General features: G+C 38.1%; 2 protein-coding genes across 2 annotated transcripts; one reads left to right on the top strand and one right to left on the bottom strand.

Moving 5' to 3' along the window:
* Positions 1 to 4967: 4967 nt before the first annotated feature.
* Positions 4968 to 7283, top strand: LOC103441646 (zinc-finger homeodomain protein 2-like). Its single transcript, XM_029107188.2, has 2 exons — positions 4968 to 6092; positions 6980 to 7283. Exons 1-2 carry the CDS (start codon positions 5300 to 5302, stop codon positions 6982 to 6984), a joined length of 798 nt encoding a protein of 265 aa, XP_028963021.2. The 5' UTR covers positions 4968 to 5299; the 3' UTR covers positions 6985 to 7283.
* A 5473-nt stretch (positions 7284 to 12756) lies between these two features.
* On the bottom strand, positions 12757 to 16736 carry LOC114826597 (GEM-like protein 1). Its single transcript, XM_029107187.2, has 4 exons — positions 16049 to 16736; positions 15833 to 15934; positions 15134 to 15405; positions 12757 to 13204 (listed from the first exon to the last, which is right to left on the bottom strand). The coding sequence occupies exons 1-4, from the start codon at positions 16377 to 16379 to the stop codon at positions 13013 to 13015; spliced, it is 897 nt and encodes a 298-aa protein (XP_028963020.2). The 5' UTR covers positions 16380 to 16736; the 3' UTR covers positions 12757 to 13012.
* Positions 16737 to 19630: the final 2894 nt, after the last annotated feature.

Raw genomic sequence — 19630 nt, 5'->3', positions numbered from 1 at the left:
CGCAGGCGGGCCGAGAGGGGGTTGAGTTGATGGGTTTTCTTCTTCCTGTTCCTTCTTCTTCTTCTCCTTCTTCTTCTGGTTTTTTTCTTCTTTTTTCCAGGTTGCAGTTTCCATTTTTTTTCCTCCTCTTCTTCTTCCTCCTCCTTCTTCCTTCTTCTTCTTCGGTTCTTCCTCCTTCTCCTGGGGGGTGGGTGGGGTTGCAGGGTTGGGTTTTCAATTTTTTTTTTTTTTTTTTTTTTTGTGTTAAAGATTAAGCAGGGAAGAAGATGAAGATGGGGAAGAGAGAAAATAGGGGGGGAAGGGATGACCAAGGTTTTTTTTTTTTTTTTTACTTTTATTTATTATTTTAATATTAAAAAAATATTAAATTTTTTTTAGTTTTTAATAATATTTTATTAATTTTTAATAGAAAGTGGGCTCTGAATCAAGCCACGTCAGCTAGGGGTGGGTTCAAAAAACTGATAACCGAAAAAAATCGAAAACCGAACCAAACCGAAACCGAAAAAATCGAACCGAACGAAAAAACAGAACTGAATTGAAAAAACCGAACCAAACCGAATTCTTTTGGTTCGGTTCGGTTTTAGTGATCTAGAAACCGAACCAAACTGAACCGAACCGAATTAATTAAATTAATTTTTTTATTTAATTATTTGTTTTGGGTATTATTTTCTAAACCCAATTTGTAAGTTAAAATGTGCTACACCCAATGTGTTGCCAAACTTTAAGCTCAAAATATTAAAAAAAGGCCTATAAAAACTCTAAACCCTAACCTATTATTTCTCCCCCATATAAGGTTCCGGAACCAAACCTCCTCCTGAAGTACCTACATCCATCTCCATAGCACTGTCTACTTCTGCCCCAGCTTTCTTTTCCAAATCTACTCTCATATAACATGTAACAGAATCCATAAACATTTATTTCGGGTAGATTACTTGGGTAATTTCTGATGGAAAAGAATCCAACACACACTAAATAAATCCACCAACGCATTACTTTTACTAATCAAGTTGTCAACATACAGTTACAAGCAAACAACCCTGATCTTTGAACAACATCATACAATTTAACTTTTCTAAGTCATTTGTACAATTTTTGTGTTGTAAGGTTGTTAGTTTGGACTTTGGAAGACTTGATTGATAATTTTAGTTCAACTTTAAATGTTTATTTTCATTGTCTTTGATTCTAGTTAGAATGCTTATGTTATGATTGTGTTGGATATGTTAAAATTTAAAATTTCAATGTTTTTCATATTTTTAAAAAAAAAACAAAAAACAAAAAACAAAAAACCGAAACCGAACCGAAAAAAATCGAAAAAAACTGAACCGAACCGATTTATATCGAACCCACCCCTAACGTCAGCACTTAACAGAAAAACTAACAGAAAATTTGACGGAGGTATGACATTGTCACAAATTCGTAAGATGCGGTATGACATTGTCAATTTTAAAAGATGAGGTATGAAACTGTCGTGACCCCAATAGTTGAGGTAGTTTTTTGTAATTTACCCAAAAAAAAAAAAGAATTGTCAATTTGTATTCCAAGATGAAGTGAAATGGCAGTTAAGAAAAAGAAAGATCACTTACTAGAAGCCTTATGCTTCTTTCTGCCCGCCTCGACTAAAGAGGCAGTAAAGACAGAATGAGCTTTGGAAGCTTTGGAGGCATGAGCCCTTGTCCTCTTATTGGTTGGGGTTGCCCATGGGATAGGTAAGACATACTGGAGCTCAGGCTCTTCTTCGGGCTCAGATTTTAAAGTTTACACCACGGTTGCCCTTGCTCAGCAGCGTGCTCGAGTCTCCACTTTGGGCTCGGCCTCACCTTCAGAGTCTCTAAATAATTCAAAAATATCCTTAGCCTCTCCCGCTGCGTAACTAGACCCATCGCCTTACCTCGTAGCCTCGACCGTAGCCTCTTGGAGGACATACGTGTCTACAGCCTCTTCTTCTAGCCCGACATCCACTATTTCAATGTTGCCTTAGGCTGCAAGTTCAAAGTGAGCAAAAGAAGGGTCAATGGTATACAGATTATAAAATATCATAAAATACAAGTTATGAGAATAAAAAGTACCTATAAGAAGAACCTGGTTCTTTTGGTGCACCATCTCCTTCCAACTTTCAAGCTCACTCGGCTTAGGATAGGATTTGATTAAAAGCTACCCAAAGAGACGGTCATGAGATTCCCTGAGATCCTCTCCATACTTTTTGGCCCACTTGGTCTCCCACCAAGTAGAGAAATAAAGAGTGCATTCAAAATTTAGCATCATAGGCTTTCGGGCAACCTTGCTCATTACTTCTAGGCTATGTCGGGCTACCCAAAAAGTGACTTCTTAGGGAGAGCGGAGGCGGTAAGAAGTTCCATAGTGCATGAAGTAAAAAAAAAAAGGCATTGAAATGGCTTACCTAAAACCTAGTTACCTACCATAGAAGTTCGGGTGGTAGACTTCTAGCCCGCGTTCATAACCACGGTCGCTATATACTTCCTAAGCCAAGTTTCTTTGCTGGAGCTAGTTGATAAATTTCTCCTTGCAAAGTTGGCTGGCATCTTCCCTAAAAGCATATTGGAAGGCTTGGTCTGAGAACCTGGGATACCTTCTGAGTACTGAAGCTCCCCACTTCAAATCTGCCCCGAGTTCAGCAGACTCTGAAAAAGTAAAGGAATGAGAATGTGGAGTGATTGGTTGGTGATGCCTCGGCCAGAATACGGGAAAGAGCCACTCCTTCGGGAAACTCGAGGTTATGTGCCCAAAGTTCAAGGAAGTACCATTACAACCATAACTCGACCATCTAAGTTGGCCCGTTGAGGTTAGTTTCGAAAGGTTCATGCCTTGTCATCTCGAAGAAAATGTGATAAAGATGGACAAGAAGAAATGGCCCTGTAGCCACATCGTCAAATGAATGCAAGGTCTCCACCAAGGAAACCTACTCCAGTTTTACTCCCTTGGATTTGTTGGGGAAGATATGCTTATTGAGCCAGTACAAGAGGAAGTACATGTGCTCTTAATCCCTATTTGTGATGGCAGAAGAGGGGCTGAAGGCATTCTTGGCAAATGGGATGAAACCTTTGAATGAGGTCCCATAGCTCTTGAAGGTTGAAAAATCATACCCCAATCTGATGATAGAGTCAGAGAAGTCTGAGGCTTCAGTAATCGGGCAAGAAGAAGAAGACCAGTCATGGGTAATATCCACGACTCTGCTTGAGGGCTTTAACCCAAAGACTTGAGCCATGTCGAGAAGGGTTGGGGTCCAGAACAGAAGAGATGTAGTCAAAATGTTGGGCTTGGCGACGACCATGACCTTTGAGAGCATGATGAGCTCGTAGATCCCATTATTCATCCACTTCTTCTTGAAAATGGGTTCGAGCTCATTTACCCATTGTGCCCAGGCTTTATCCTTCATCAGAGAGAAGCTTCTTCGATGGGTAGACCACTTAGAGGATGAGATGCTAGCTTCGGCCTAATACAGATTGAGGGTGAACCAATTGGCCTTGGGCATGTTGTTCTCCACGGGAATTGGGACCCTTGAAGTCCAAGCAGGTCCCAAAGGGTGTACCCCATCCCTTTTCGAAGAAAATTAAAGTATTCAGGCCAACCCAAGGCCGATGAAGGCCATTAAGGAGGCGACACATGTTGACAATGCCATCACGGGATTCATATACAGGACGAATAGTTTTGGGGGGGCCATTGGTTGATTTTGAAGAAAATGGGGATGAATTGAAGTCAGGAAGCAAGAAAGAACAGAGAGCAAGATAATTTGACCGAGAGGATTGGAATTGCTAAGGTAATTTGACCGAGAGGTTTAAGTGGAGGTTATATAGTAAGCAGTTAGTTAACATTGGAAATTATGGGTTAGTGCAAAGGTTTAGTTAACAACGGAGATAAAGACACTCAACCAATCAAACAAACAAACATACAAATTCTACTCTCAAGCCATATTTGCAACCAAAAAGCTGAAACCCACCCAAATTCAGTCATTTTAGCAATAGTTTCCTTAGAAAAAGCTATCTTTGTCTAGTATAAAAGCTCTGCTACTTCCCCAGTGTTGTACTATCGATTCCCTCATGTAAACTTGTTTACCATCCATCCCTTTTAGCATACAATCCCTGTAAACTTAAAGAGAAGTGGTTGCAAGAGGTTCAACCTTGCCAGATAAGGTGAAATCTTGCCCGAGTCTCTTTGTTTGTCCTATAAATTAGTAGATCTATTGCTTAATGCACTCTTCAGCATGTATTCAAGTGATTTCCACATATTTTCTACTTTAAGAGTCCCATTTGCATCTGGATCTGGTTGACTTAATATATCTGTTTTCATTAAGAATAACTTGGAACCAAACAAATGACTTAAAGGGCTCTGGACTCCCTCCATTCGAACATACAAGATCATGAACTAAAAGTCTTTCGTCACAAGGCAAGAAAAACAACTTAATGCAGACTTAACCCATCTGCGACATTCCTTTGATAACAAGAAGTTTGAGTAACTTGGGGCGCAAATAATCAACTTAAAACATACTTGTTCTACATCTACTATACTGAGATAGCAGTGGCACACCTAAGCATTTAGTTATTTTTGATTGCGAGCCTCAAGGCCTACACCTAAAGCCCCACAAAGGCACATTTCAGAATTAACTTCAAGCTCTTATTGCGGCACACAAGACAAGCAAGAGCCCGACTACCAAACATACGCATCCGAAGTGCCAATCCCTTGGGGAGCTTTGTTGAGGGCCAGAGACCTTCTGCAGAGAAATCTTTGCCCAAACAGGATGTCTGATTCTTACATATAATAATCAAACGAAAGTAACTAAAAGTAAATGAAGGAGGCAAACTTAAGTTTTGTCAAGTTGACTAAAGTAATGTGTTTTCTCTGCATCTAACTCAACTCAGTTTTCATAATTTAAATAAATTTAATATATTCTTCCATCGTTTGTAAACAGAAAAAAAAAATGTAAATGAAAGGGAAATGTTTGGAGGAGGACTGGGGAATTGATGGCCACATTCTCCAGCCTCTTATCTTCTTCTCCAGAAAAAAGTACCCATGACAAGATAACAAAAAAAGTAAAAGAAAATTAACAGTTATTTGAAATAAAAAAAAATTAATAATATTAATTACTATTCTGTAATACATAACACTTGGATGTAATACAAACCAACATTTAGCAGTAGTCATTTACATTTGTCTGTCTCCGGTTGAGGAAGCTTTATTGTTGGTGATGATCGTCATCTTTATTAGTTCATTGGGTTCACCAGCAACCATGTAGATCTTCACTTCTCCTTAAAAATTCAGAGAGAGAGAGAGGGAGAGAGAGAGAATGGAATTTGATGAGCACGAAGAGCAAGACGAGGAGATGGAGATGCAGGCGGCGCCACCGGGTTACGCCTCTGTTGCAGAGAGTTCCAGGCCCAAAATGGGGCCCGCCGGCGAGGAGACCGTCTCCAGTGCTCGAAAAAGGGGGACTGCCGCAGCACCCAATTCCACCACCACCACTACCCTAGCCACCATGGTCCGGTACAGGGAATGCCTCAAGAACCACGCCGTTACCATCGGCGGTCACGCCCTCGACGGCTGTGGCGAGTTTCTCTCTGCGGGGGATGAGGGCACCATCGACGCCCTAAAATGTGCCGCCTGCAACTGCCACCGCAACTTCCATCGCAAGGAGTCCGAGGGCGAGTTAATTCATCACCACCAGGGTGCCGGTGGGGCCCTCCACCACCACCATCAGCATCAATTCTCCTCAGTCTACTGTCGCCCACCGCCGCCGCCTTCTGGCTACCTGATCACCTCGCCGCACGCAAGGCCTACACTAGCCTTGCCTGCGGCATCCATCGGAGGCCGCGGAGGGTCTCATAGTAGGGAAGAGGGAGAGGACGTGTCGAATCCAAGTTCGAGTGGCGGTGGAGGCGGAGGAGGATTTGGGATGAGTAAGAAGAGACACCGGACAAAGTTCACGCAGGAGCAGAAGGAGAAGATGTTGGAGTTTGCGGAGAAAGTTGGGTGGAGGATTCAGAAACACGACGAGGCGGCGATTGAGGAGTTTTGCGGAGAGACTGGAGTGAAGCGCCATGTGTTCAAGGTTTGGATGCACAACAACAAGCACACTCTTGGTAAGAAATTAGTGCCCTAATTAACCATATTTTATTTGATTTAATGCCTACTTAGCTAAGTAGCTAGCTCAGCAAGAAAGAAATGTTGCAGTGTTCTAATTACCCAGTTAATTAATCAAATTATGTTCGTGTTATGATTAATCTTTAGCTTTAGCACCCTTAACTCATGATCATGCAAGTACAATGATGATTTTTCTTAATTTAGTGTTAATTAATGATGATTTAATTAACTTGCTAAGCTTAGTTAATTAGATAGGGTTTCATCCCTTGGTTTCAACAAAAAAGGGTTTCATCACTCGATTTCAACAAAAATAGGTTTTCATCTAAATTTCCTTCTTCTAATTAATTTGTGTGATTAACATCTGGATTTTGTGCTAATTAGTTAACATATATACTGATTAAGACCACATTAACTTTTTCTGACATGTTTTACTCAGTAGAGCATGTTCTCACTGAGATATAACATTTGCCCTAAAAACCCAAAACTGGAATGCTGTTTCTTTCAACTGGAATTGCGTTTTAGGGCAGTTTTTCTATTTTGAGTAAAAATAGAAAAATGGAGAAAACCAATAGAAGAGGGAAAGCTTATGATAATTTAAACTAAACTGGGTTCTGATTAATTAATTAATTAATTAGTTAGTTCCCATTAATCACATGATTAAAGACCCATAGAATTTCATAAACTCCAATCGAAACGTGTAATAAGCATGCAAAGCAAAGCTGAAAACTGCTCTCACTTTGTTTTGTTTATTAATTTAATTTATTATTCTGGATTACTTTCTGCGTTTTGGGTTTTTGGAAGTTCATCCACATTTGTCAATCTTATCCTTATTTTCTTCCATGATCACCGCCTTATCTTATAGCTTGACCCTCTCTCTATCTCTCAGATTAATTTTGGCTCAACCTTCATATTGCATTAGTCTGTGGACACTTCCATCTCAAAACTGAAACAAGATGATAAAATTTCACCTATTTTTGAGCTTACCGGACACATGTGATCTCATCAACTGCATTTGTTTTAATTTATCTACTTTCTTTTTGAAAAAGAAAAGGAAATTCTTTTGGTGCTTTCCTATTTTCGAAAAATTAATTCTAAGCATGTAACGGCAACATGATGTAGTATGCTGCGACGTGGTGTGTATGTAAGTCTTCATTACTATAACACGCGTAGTGGACCACATTTTTGTTCTAGTTGGTCGTGTATGCTTGTTGTTTTATTTAGCTTATCGTTTACACGTAGTGTTATAATCTCATTCTTTTTTTCTCTAGTCATGAATGTTGAATAAATTTATTTATTTGTGAGAAGATAATATTAATTCTTATGTGTGAAACAGTGAATAGTGTAAAAAATCGTTTGTACTAAGAGGATTTTCATACTCTTAATTTGTCTCAATTAATAATGATCAAAATCCTCTTCGCTAGTAACCTAGAAAAAAGGGGTTTCATTTTTACAAGTCTTGCACTACACCCGTACGATGTTAATCAATTGAATAAATAAGCATCAACTAATTATTGGTCTATTGATAATTTTCTTCACATTGTGAGAAGAAATATGTAGTTTAAATACCCCCACCCACATTGATAAAAATAAAATTTGAGGAAATGATACATAAATTTTTTGGTTTTTACTTTAAGAGGAAAAATAACTATTTCTTTACCAAATAGAAGAAAGGGTTAATCGTTTCGCATGGAACAATATTAATGGATGCTCGTGGAAAGCCTCAGAGGCTATGATATATATGATTGATGGATGGATGATTATCTTAACATGTATTTTATGTTTTCTCTGATTAATTTTAGCAATTCAATCTCAAGTTCCTAATTGATTTGTTCACGCTAACCAAGAATCTGGTCGATGAAATTAAGTTGCATGAACAACTGAACAAGTACATTCGCTACAATGGTCGCATGCGAGGCACTTACCCTCCTTCAAAAGAGTGAAGACCATTACACTTAGAAAACTCCCGCTCGTCCCTCTACAAAAATTACACATCCTATAGGAGAGTTACAGAAACAATATTTTACACGTCCTATATTACTGTAAATTTCGATTATCGTAGCTAGCACTTGATCTTCTTAAATAATTGGTCAATTTCTTGACAGTTTACAATGCAAACTACTCTCTTCCAGTTTGTAGTACTTTTTTTTTTTTTTTTTTTTTTTTTTGAGTTCTTCGATGTTTTTACATTAGGAGGAAGGGGAATTCAGCTAAGTCACACAATGGGCAGCCTAATTTAGTATTAAATTTTTCATCTACGAGACTCAAACCTAAGATCTCTCACTTCTAAGAGGAATACTATCAACCGTAATACTAAGTGGCTCCAGTTTGTAGTACTTAACTAAAGAGAGTACCATCTATGTATGCATCATTTACGGCATCACCATCCTCAAGAGCCAGCATAATCATTAGATCAGAGTCACAATATAGCATATATATATTGAACGATCTTGAAGAATAATACTTCAAATATATACATATATGTACCTTCAAATAAGATATACATCGTTAGGCCATCTCCAACCGAAGGGTCCAGAGGGCCAGAGGGCCGAAAATAGCCCTAAAACCGTCTCCAACCGAGGGCTAGGCCAGAGGGCTCGGGAATCTGGGAGGGCCCCACGGGATCGGAGAGGGCTGGAGGGCTGGAGGGCTGGCTGCTTTCGGCCAGCCAGCCAGCCCCGGGCTGGCTATTTTTTTTTTTAATGTTTCTTATTTCTGTCGGTTACAACCGACAGAAATAACATTTTGAATTCAAACTTCCAACGGCTAGCGCCACTAGCCGTTGTAAATCCTTTTTTTTTTTTATGAATTTAAACCTTTTTTTTTATGAATTTAAACCTTTTTTTTTCTTTTTTTTTCTATAACTTCCTATAACTTCTATTTTACAAAATTTGTTTCAATTTTTTTTTAATTCTATTTTTTTCCTATAACTTATATTTTACAAAATTTGGTTCATATTTTTTTCATATAACTTCTATTTTACAAAATTTGTTTCATATTTTTTTTTTAAATTCCATTTTTTCCTATAACTTCTATTTCACAAAATTCGTTTCATATTTTTTTTAAATTCTAATTTTTTCCTATAACTTCCTAAGCCATTATACAACATTAAATTAAATTAAGTAACATGAAACAACATTAAACAATATGAAACAACATTAAATAACATTAACCGACATAAAAATTATACAACACTAACCAACATGATTTTTAAATAAAATTAAGTTGTAGTTTTTAAATAATAAATTATGTTTGGCCCTATGGCCCTTTGGCCCTCGGTTGGAGACGGTTTTTTTTTACAGGGCTAAAACGAGCCCTCTGGCCCTCTGGCCCTCGGTTGGAGACGGAGGCAAATATGGCCCTGTACTGTTCATTAAAATATTAATATCTTGGAGAATCTTGGAGGGCCAGAGGGCTAAAACGAGCCATCTGGCCAGCCATCGGTTGGAGATGGCCTTAGTTTAGTTGACCAATAAGTATGGCATTTTTTTGAATGTGGGCAATCTCATTGGTATTGTTGATACTACGAACTTAAAATTGTCAATATGTGATGGATATGACTGTTGATATATAAGTCGTAGATATTGTGTCTACAAATGTTATTCATTGGAACGTAGAAGAATTGTCTATATATTGAAATATCTTTGAAGTTGTATCTAAAAAATAAATGATTTGGAACATAAAATCACATCCTCGACAAAACACTAATAATATATATCTTTTATTTACAACACAATTAGTGGAGTGGTAATGGTAATGGCGAAGATATATGGAAAAGAAATTAATAGTTACGTAATTAGTGGAGTGGAGGATTGAAGGTGTTGGAAAAATTATGTAAGCCCGTGTTGCTGCTGCTTTATTCTAAACAGGTGGCCTCTCTATCTCTGTGCCTCTCTATCCATCTGATCACAAAATACAAATGGGACTGACATTACAACTAATATATTTGTTCGGATGAAGTGCGGATTTAGTTCTTGAACTATCACATCAGTGAAAATTAGATTCTTGAATTATTTTTTTGGCAAAATAAGTCCCTAAAATAATTAAAAATTGCTAATTTCATCCCTATTATTATATTCAAAGTCATTTTATCCAATTTTTCGTCAACTTAAGTCACTTGACATACTTTAGAGTGCAATACCATCATTTTCTCGCCTATAAACCCTTAACATTTCATATAGGTTGTGAATCTACTTAACATTTCATATAGGTTGTGAATCTACTTAACATTTCATATAGGTTGTGAATCTAACATCTAATTTACCCACCAAAGTTAACTTACAATATTTCTTATGTAAAACTACCAATTTACCCTCCAAAGTTAACTCCATACACTATTTCTTTATGAAAAACTACCAATTTGCCCTCCAATGTGTATCACATGCAAGTAATATGACTTAAATTGATGGAAAATTGAAATATAGTAGCTTCGAATATAATATTAGGGACGGAATTCGCAGATTTTTACAATTCAAGGACTAATTTTTCTGAAAAATAGTTTAGGGACCTAATTTTCACTGAGGTGATAATTCAGGGACTAAATTGGCAGTTCACCTTATCTGTTTATATCGGTTAAAAATATAGATGAGTAACATCATTGTACGTATTTTTGTTTGTGGTAAAAGAAGGATAATTTTCCAATAACTAAAGTGCGCATCCACGCATTATTGATTCCTGATTGTTGATACATGTATGCTCAATTATGAGATTGTGCATGAATTAACGACTAGAAATTATTCAGGTGCAACCGAAAAATGAGTTTTATAAGGTTCCTTTTTACCTTAAGAAATGACTTATATTTTCTGTAAGATCCCACATCGTCCAGGGGTGTGGATCCTCTAAGCCTTATATATATATTCACATCTCTACCTAGCACGAGGCCTTTTGGGAGCTCACTGGCTTCGGGTTCCATCAGAACTCTGAAGTTAAGCGAGTTCGCGCGAGATCTCTAAGCCCTATATGTATATTCTCATCTCTACCTAGCACGAGGCATTTTGGGAGCTCACTGGCTTCGGGTTCCATAGGAACTTCGAAGTTAAGCGAGTTCGCGCGAGAGCAATCCCATGATGGGTGACCCACTGGGAAGTTCTCGTGTGAGTTCCCAGAAACAAAATCGTAAGGGGGTGGTCGAGGCCCAAAGCGGACAATATCGTGCTATGGTGGAGTCGAGCTCGAGATGTGGTGGGGGCTCGGGCTGGGATGTGACATTTTCAATCAAGTAAGTTCTTGATTTCTTGGAGAACACCAAACTTGGGCGTTGTTTGGTGTTGCCTTTGCCACTATCACCACCACCATTGTTGCCATTGTCGTTGTCGCTATAACCCCTATACTCATCTCTGCTTCTATTATGCTTTTACATTGCTATTCATACTAGTATAATTTTGCAAAATATAGTTTACCAAACACCTAATTGCTTTATTTTATAGTTAATTATTCTAAAAGCATAATAGAAGCAACTTTTTAAGTGATCAATAATAATGTAGCTTACATACACATTATCTAAATTGAATCGCACCTACATGTAACAGGCTATATACACATTTCTTCCCCAAAGATGCGAACTGAAATTTGAACATGGTAAAGATAAATAATGATAACCCCTTAAATTACAAGCCTGTTGTTTTCCTGTGCATTTCTAAAGGCCTCAATTGTGGTTGCTCATTCCATAACCACAATTCTACAATGCCTGTCTTCAGAGAATCAGAGCAGTTTATGCAATTTTGGAAAGATAATACTTATGGGTAGTGATGTCAACACGCCTTTTTTTTACTTTGAGCGTATCTTCTGATATTCTTGACGGTTAATTTTTTTTAATTGTTAATCTAACTGTTACGAAATTAGAGGGGTGTGTATGAGGTTAAATCATTTTCCTGTCTGATTATTTGATCTCCAATTAGTATTACTAATTTCTGTATTTGTATTATCTCCCAATATGTTGGTAGAGTCTATTTCTATTAAAGATATGATACAAATAGATGATAATTATAGCATTACTCAAAAAAGAATATACTAGGTTATGTAAATTGTAAACCATAGTAGGTAAGTTTTTATATTGGTGAGCAACTTATATGATATAGGTTCTCTATCACTGTGTGATCCATGCCAATGATACAACACCATGTAAGCAGAAACTTACATGTGGTATTATATCTTTGACATAAAACGTCACAGTGATGATGTAGCCGCACCATGAAAGTCCTCTGGTTGGGCAAATGATGGACCCCTACTAGCTACATTGGTCCATCCTTAAATTCTTTCTGACCAAGCTATGGGCTAGAGCTTGACCCCAAGTCTAAGTGTATGTCTTGCAGGTGCAGGACTAGGCCTGGGTCAATACATGATGTAGTTTTTGGAAAAATCGACGTAACGGACCAGAGACCAGACTAGGCCCTATATTCTAATCTATACTCTTTATTTAAACAAATGATATTATCTGCACCAAAAGAAAAATGGTAACCTTAACCTCATAATTAATTAGTAATAATGTAATTCAAATTCTCGTTTCGAACCTTAGCCATCACTTATAAGTGAAAAATAATACCACTAAACCGTAGTACTAAGTAGCAATCTTCTTCCTCACTTAGTAATTTTATAGAAAACAAAATTGCTCACATTCAGAATATGCAAGTTTTCTCATTGATTGATACCATATTCACAACAAAGTAATAGTCTGAAAATATCATGTATATAATCACAAATGTCATTTACAACAAATATAGACTCCACTAAACCTCCGACGTCCCAAATACCATAAATCGCTACAACGGAAAAGAAAAGTTGCAATCTGTGGTTTCCGACAAGAAATATAGCACAGCAATTCCACGAACCGAACAAAAATACATACACCATCCACATTATAGCTCATGGATTCCATATTCCGAAGGATAATTCATCTCCATACATGATTTCCTCTTGCTTACACTCATACGCTGTGGGGATGAGGATGCGGCTGCAGCGCTTCTTGAAGATGTTTCACAGCACTATCGTAGTGCACAAAGCTCATGAACCAAAACTCATGGTTGTCAACAGAGACGACCTGGATGTACTTTTCAGCTGCTTTCACTTTGCTCGTTGATGGATTGACTGCCTTCAGCTGATGTAATGGAATAATCACCTACATATGACAAGGAATCAAACCATATTATGTTGATAGCTAACAAAGACATTTTAACATATCAACAGTAACTCAACTACTGACAACTAACCGGATGAAAGAAAAAAAATAGAGCAATTATTGGGATCATAATAGTCTTTAAAATGATGAATAAATAATAAAATATAGAGTTTCGGTTTCACTACTTGTAAGTTGTAACCCTTAAATATGAAACCACGGCATTTTACGTATTTAAAATGCTTCACCAATCAGACGGTTTGGCTTTATAATGATATATAGATAGGACATGGACATGCAAAAAAAAAATGTCAAAGAAATAGCTGGCTTGTTAAAAGTATATTTGGAAAAAGATTTGAGTCAAAAAAATAGACCTCTCTTAAAAGGATTGTCAAAGTGCATCATCTACATTAACGACAATAACCAGGATTTGGTTGTTACAAAACAAGCATGGGTTCAGCAGCAATTAGACGACTAAAGGGAAGAAATCAAAACATAGGATCGTTCTCAATACAAGATTTTCAAGATCTTCTATTTACCCATTACCTTGCTTGGCCAACACTTTCAAATTTCAATTAAAATATAAATCCTTTCATCCTCTGTTCAACGTTGAGGAAGGGAACAATCATTGAAGTCTTAAGCCTTTCCACCTACTAATATCACTCGAGTATAACCTAAAGGAAGGATCATTTTAGTTGTATTCTTCCTATTGCTTTCTTTGTCACATCATTCTTAATGACAGCCTTGTCATGTCAAACAATTCTGCTTTCAAGTCTATCAAAATATAACTAGGTACCTCACGACTAAATTGTCAATGTATATAAAAAATAAAGATCAACCAACATATCATACTCCCAAACTAAAGTTAGAGTTCCTATAATACCAAGTTCAAATATTTGTATCCCTCGCCGAGATTGACCCATTAAAGTTAGAGTTCCTATAATACCAAGTTCAAATATTTGTATCCCTTGTCGAGATTGACCCATTAAAGTCAGCACCACACCAAAACCTTCAAACAATAGCTACGTATCTAAAAAGAATCATTCAATACCAACCCACTAATAGTTTCCAAAAGAATAAATGCAATCAGGCTTTTAATGACCAGAAATTATCATAAGGAAATGATAGTAGTATACAACCTGACCATATGTATTGTGATAGACATAATAAGTAAAACCATTTTAGCAAAGATTAGTCTCAGAACAGAGAAAGACAAATTAATGTAAAGTGACATCTTACAAATAGCGTGTTTCTTTTTATTAAGTGTTCATACAAACCAACACAAGGTTGAGTTACCTAACTCAGGATTTAGGTTGTCATGGTCAAAGGTTGTGTATATCCTTCTTACCTCATGAAACGTGATTTCCTTTTCAGGTAAAACCAACAACTGAAATGTTTTGACACCTATAGGTTGGGGGTAAAAAATTAACAAAGGGATATATTGCTCACAAGGTCAAAGTTACACAAGCACTAACCTATCCCTGAGGTTAAGTGGAATTACAGAAACCTCCCTCTTACTTTGAGAAATTAAATTAATCTCCCTTAGAGATTTACGAAAAAAGCTGATCCCTCCTATCTTTCAGATTAAACGCACCATGGAAGTGAAACCTCTATTTTCAATTAAAACCTACCTCAGCATTCAAACTGTCTCAGCAGTCAATTTTATTTCAGAGTCTTAGACCTACCAAAACACAAGAGAAGAGTCTAACATCTAAAATTGAGCGGAAGTTTCTATAATATCACTAACCTCAAGAGGTTAGGTAACTTACCCTATTTTATAAATATCAAATCATGTAATATGAAAGTTAAAAATCTGAGAGAAATTCAAACTGCACTCTCACCATTTGGAAGCATAGACGGCTCCTAAGTCATAACTCCAAAAAGGTGACAATTGGTTCAAAAGCATAGGCAAACAGAAGTAATCCAATATACCTTATAATAGCTCCATTCAGTCCGGTCACCAACTGTGTATGAAAGGGGATCGTCACTGCAAAATGCAAGCTTAGCTGATGACAAATATAAAATTCCCATTACTGGGCCAGCAGATGTGGATAGGTAGCAAGCAAATGTCTTTAGAAGTTGCTCCTCTGGGACAGTCTCAAAATTGTGTCGAAAGATCTTCTCATAACCACCTTCTGCAAGTACTTTTGTGCTCTGAGCAATTCTTGTCACAGCGGCATCAGCAAAACTGGGTCCCGTTTTCACTAGTTCAGGAAAGCAGCAGTACATGCATTATGTCTCACAAATACAACAGCGGAAAGTTTACTATGAATTCAGTACATGATGATAATGCCAATGATGAAGTCGGTAGAAAAAACAATCCAGAGGCAAAATCCTAACTCTAAAGACCACTCCAACTAAAAGCACACATATTGAACCCATTCCTGATTCCCAACTCCCAACACGCAATATTGACACCAATCCTTCTACCAAACAGGAATGCTTCGCATAGAAATGTCATGCAATTGCTTAACCATGTTGGAACAACACAAAGACCGCAATTAACAGCATACTAGGCATAACATTTGCTCGTGGCAATGAATTACATCGGCTAATACAGAATTCTAGAGCATGCACAAGACGATTGTCATTGCGGATTCACATTCAAAATAACCAGAATTGAATACTTACAGTGTTGCCACATGTTGCCAGCAAGATCCTCGGCCTTCTTGGTGGCCTCCGCAGCCTTCTTTCCCCATTTTCCGAGAGCATCTTTCACTGAATCCATCGATTCTAATACCCACAACAAACAATACGACACAATAACACTCACAAATTCATCATTTCAACAGCAAAAACCCTAACTTATCAAAGAATTGAACACACAAGTGTTGGTTGGTTACTCACTCTTGACGGAGGAGGGGGGAGGCGGCGCAGGAGTGGCGACGTAGGGATTGGACTCCGCCGGCATGGAGGTGGCGGCGTCGCCGGGGATCGGAGCGCGAGCCTCGGCGTGAACCACCGGCGGCGGAACAGGCGGCTGCACCGGCGGGCCCTCCGACTTCGGGAGCGGAGGCGTTTCAGAGGCGATGGAGACGGAGGTCCAAGTTTCAGAGTGGGGAGGCGGAGCGACGTCGTTGAGATCGACCTTAGGGTACGGAGCGTAGTCTTCGGAGTGAGATGGTGGTGGCGGGTGATCAGGTGCAGGCGGTGCTGCTGCCACCTTGTGGTCGCTCATTTTGTAGTGATTGGGACACTGGAATCTTTGTCTTGTTGGGGAATTCAAACGGCTTGTTCGGCGGCGGAGTCTGCGAGAAGACCACTGGCGCGACAAGATTTATTTGGGATTTTGGTTTTGGACAGTTTGTAAAGAGGTGAACTTGCACAGTCCAGTTTGTAGTCAAATAGTCAATAGGCCCAAATGTTGACAAGTCATGGCCGAAAAGGTAATTTTATCCTAACATGGCAACGTATCTTTTTCTCCTTCTTTCTTTTCTTCCGCTAGCTCACTCCGTCCCTGTGCATTTTTTGTCTGAATTTATCTCCAATGTTATGAATCTTCTCCATGGTCTTACTTTTTCAGCAACATGTTGGGGTTGTCATGTCATTTCATTAATCTTCCTTATGACTTGATTCACTCACGTGACCGTCTCGGTTCACCTATTTCAATTCGTGCTCCAAATTTAAATACGAAAAATAATTACTCACCCCAATAAGTTCATCACTAGAAACTTGTCAATTATAAAATTAAAGTTCATGGGAAAAATTGGCCCATTATAAAGTTCAAAGAGGCAATCGGCTGAAATTAAATTTCAAAATGAAATTGGTCAATTATAAAAATTCAAGAGAAAAAATTGGCTAATTATAAAAGTTCACAAAATTTATGAGGCTTAATGGGCCTATGACCAGTTTTGAACCACACTTCTTGGCTGGACATCGGAGAGGTGAAGTTGCCATAAGCTATCCCGTGCCTCTCGTTTATATGCAGGGTTGACATATGTTGCTTAGCTACCGCAGACATGACATGGCCGCCAGGTAAACCACATAGATCCCATAATCTGCCACTGTTAGATGTCTAATTTCAAACTTTCCTCCACCTGCAGCATAGGCAATACATGAGCCAGAACCCTCGGTGTTTTTTTCTTTCCAAAATCTTCATAATTCTTGGTCCAACAGATGAGATGACGAATTTACCTTCAAATCTAACGGGAAAGTAGATGAAATTTTCTTAAATCTAACAGTAAGAGGTTAAGCTGATTTTAAATAGTTTAAGGGTCAATTTACTAAAGATTCATTCATATGATCAATTCAACTGACTCAATAGTTTAAGGGGTCAAACGACATTTTACACATTCAATTTTTTAAGTGTGCACTCACTATGGAGGGATCACCATGTTGTCCCAATGTATGAGCACTTAAATAAGTCCCAATGTTCACCAAAGAAGATCCAAACTTTTGATCCAACAACTCTTCCAGTAGGAACAACCATGTAGAGCACTGCCAGTCTTAAACAAGTTAGAAATCCTCTTGCGACCTAAGTATCTTTGTGACCGTATATAAAGAATTATGTTGATTTAAATCTGTCTCCACTTGACTTTACCAAGTACATGACCTAATGTTACTACATGAGAGAGGATCCTCGTCGGATCCTCTTTGAAATGATCCGACGAGGATCCTCACATCCGTTCATTGTACATCTTGCGATCAAATTTTGTCAGGTACTGTTTATATTCGATTTTAAATAAAAAAATTACAATGATTTTGATCACAGGATATACGATGAACGGATGTGTGTTGAGGATCCGACAAGTATCATCACTCGTTACTACATTATCAACAATTGACATGTTGTCCAACACTTTAAGATGTGATTATTAATACCAAATCATTTCTCCAAAAAAAATCATTAACGTAATCTACTTTTTTAGTGAAGTTAGAATTGTAACTAAAAAACATGCTAAAGTGTTTGGCTGAACAGCAATTAGGATCATTAAAAGGCCTCTAAAAGGAAAAAGGGCCTATAATCTCTGCAGTAACCTTTAACTTAACGCAAGGGGAAAATTCCAACTAGGTGATGAAATGCCAGATTTAACCAGAAAAAGAAAAAATTGTATAGTTTTCGTAAAGTTCAAATAAGCTACCCAACTCTTTTTGCCCCAAAAAAATTACATTTTATTATCTCAATTTTGAGTCACATAACAAGCTTATACCTTATTTTTTAAACATTTGTCACACATCAATTTATAAATTTGTACCGATGTTAGACCTCTATCTCCTTGTCCATCACTTTTGTTTGTTAACGGTTGACGTGCCAGCTCGGAACCCACTCCCTCTCCAAACTAAATTGAGAAATTAATTAAATATTAATAAATGAAAAAACTTTTTTTTGGTCTAAACAAAATTAAAATTAATGAAAAAACCCCTCTCTCTTTCTCCCACCATGCAACTCTCTCCACATTCCCCCAATCCCCGCAACCTTAACCCCCTCCCACTCTGATCACGACCCCAACCGCTACACCCACCACCAATTCATTATCCCGCTCCGACTGCAATTTACGGCTTCGACCCGTCATTTAGTTTCTCCACAGACAAGACACCAGCCTTCAATTTCTCTCCTTCCTCTCCCTCTGTCATCGAAGACGAGGAGGAAGGGACATGTAAATTTCTTCATCTAAGTCGCCATGGAGGAAAGCATTGTCGACAACAAGTTGTTGAAGAAGTACCAAAAGGTGGTGAGTTTGTTTCGCCAACGGACAAACTTCACAAACATGACCCGATTCAAAGTACAATTTAAATAAGTGCTAGTTAATAGTTGAAGCGGGCAGAAGAAAGGTGGCCTAGGCGTCGTTGCCAAAGTTCGAGTGAGGTGATGAGGAGATAGCAGGCAGGCAGGTTTTCAGGAATGGGCAGTGGTGGTGGAGGTCAATGCAATAAGGTATTAGTGGTTACCACGGCGCTTCCCTAACACCAATCGTCATCCTCGAAACCAAGTTATGCAAAATACACCAAGAGAAAAAATGGTGACAGATCAATTCAATCCATCTGTAATTTTACCAACAAATAAAATATCGACTTTAAAACTAGACACACACAAAACACCTTTCAATTGTATATTTGAAGTTAACAAAATATTGCTCGTCAAAGTGATTGGAGCCTTTTTTCAACTAGACAAAATAATTGGAGGTAAATTAGAGGACGACGTGTTCGTCAATATACACGGAGAGGAAGTAATGATTCGTCGCTCCACTGTCAATGATCCATCGACAATGTGGTTAAGCAATCGGTGACAAACCTTGTGCGAAGTACTCAACAGATGCAGCGTTGGCTTTGGTGCTGACGGGGAGGCACTGGAATTCTCTAAAGCAACAGACAATATTTGTTGGTCTTGGCCATCAGAGAGGTTAGGCATGGTTGTTTGAAGCTCTTTTAAGTGTAGGTTTCACGATTTTTCATCACCCATGCCAAAAGGGCACGAGGAAAAAGAAAAGA

Source organism: Malus domestica, chromosome 08, assembly GCF_042453785.1.
Source record: "Malus domestica chromosome 08, GDT2T_hap1".
In the NCBI taxonomy this organism is placed as follows: Eukaryota; Viridiplantae; Streptophyta; class Magnoliopsida; order Rosales; family Rosaceae; genus Malus; species Malus domestica.
This window is presented reverse-complemented; position numbering and strand designations above follow the sequence as displayed.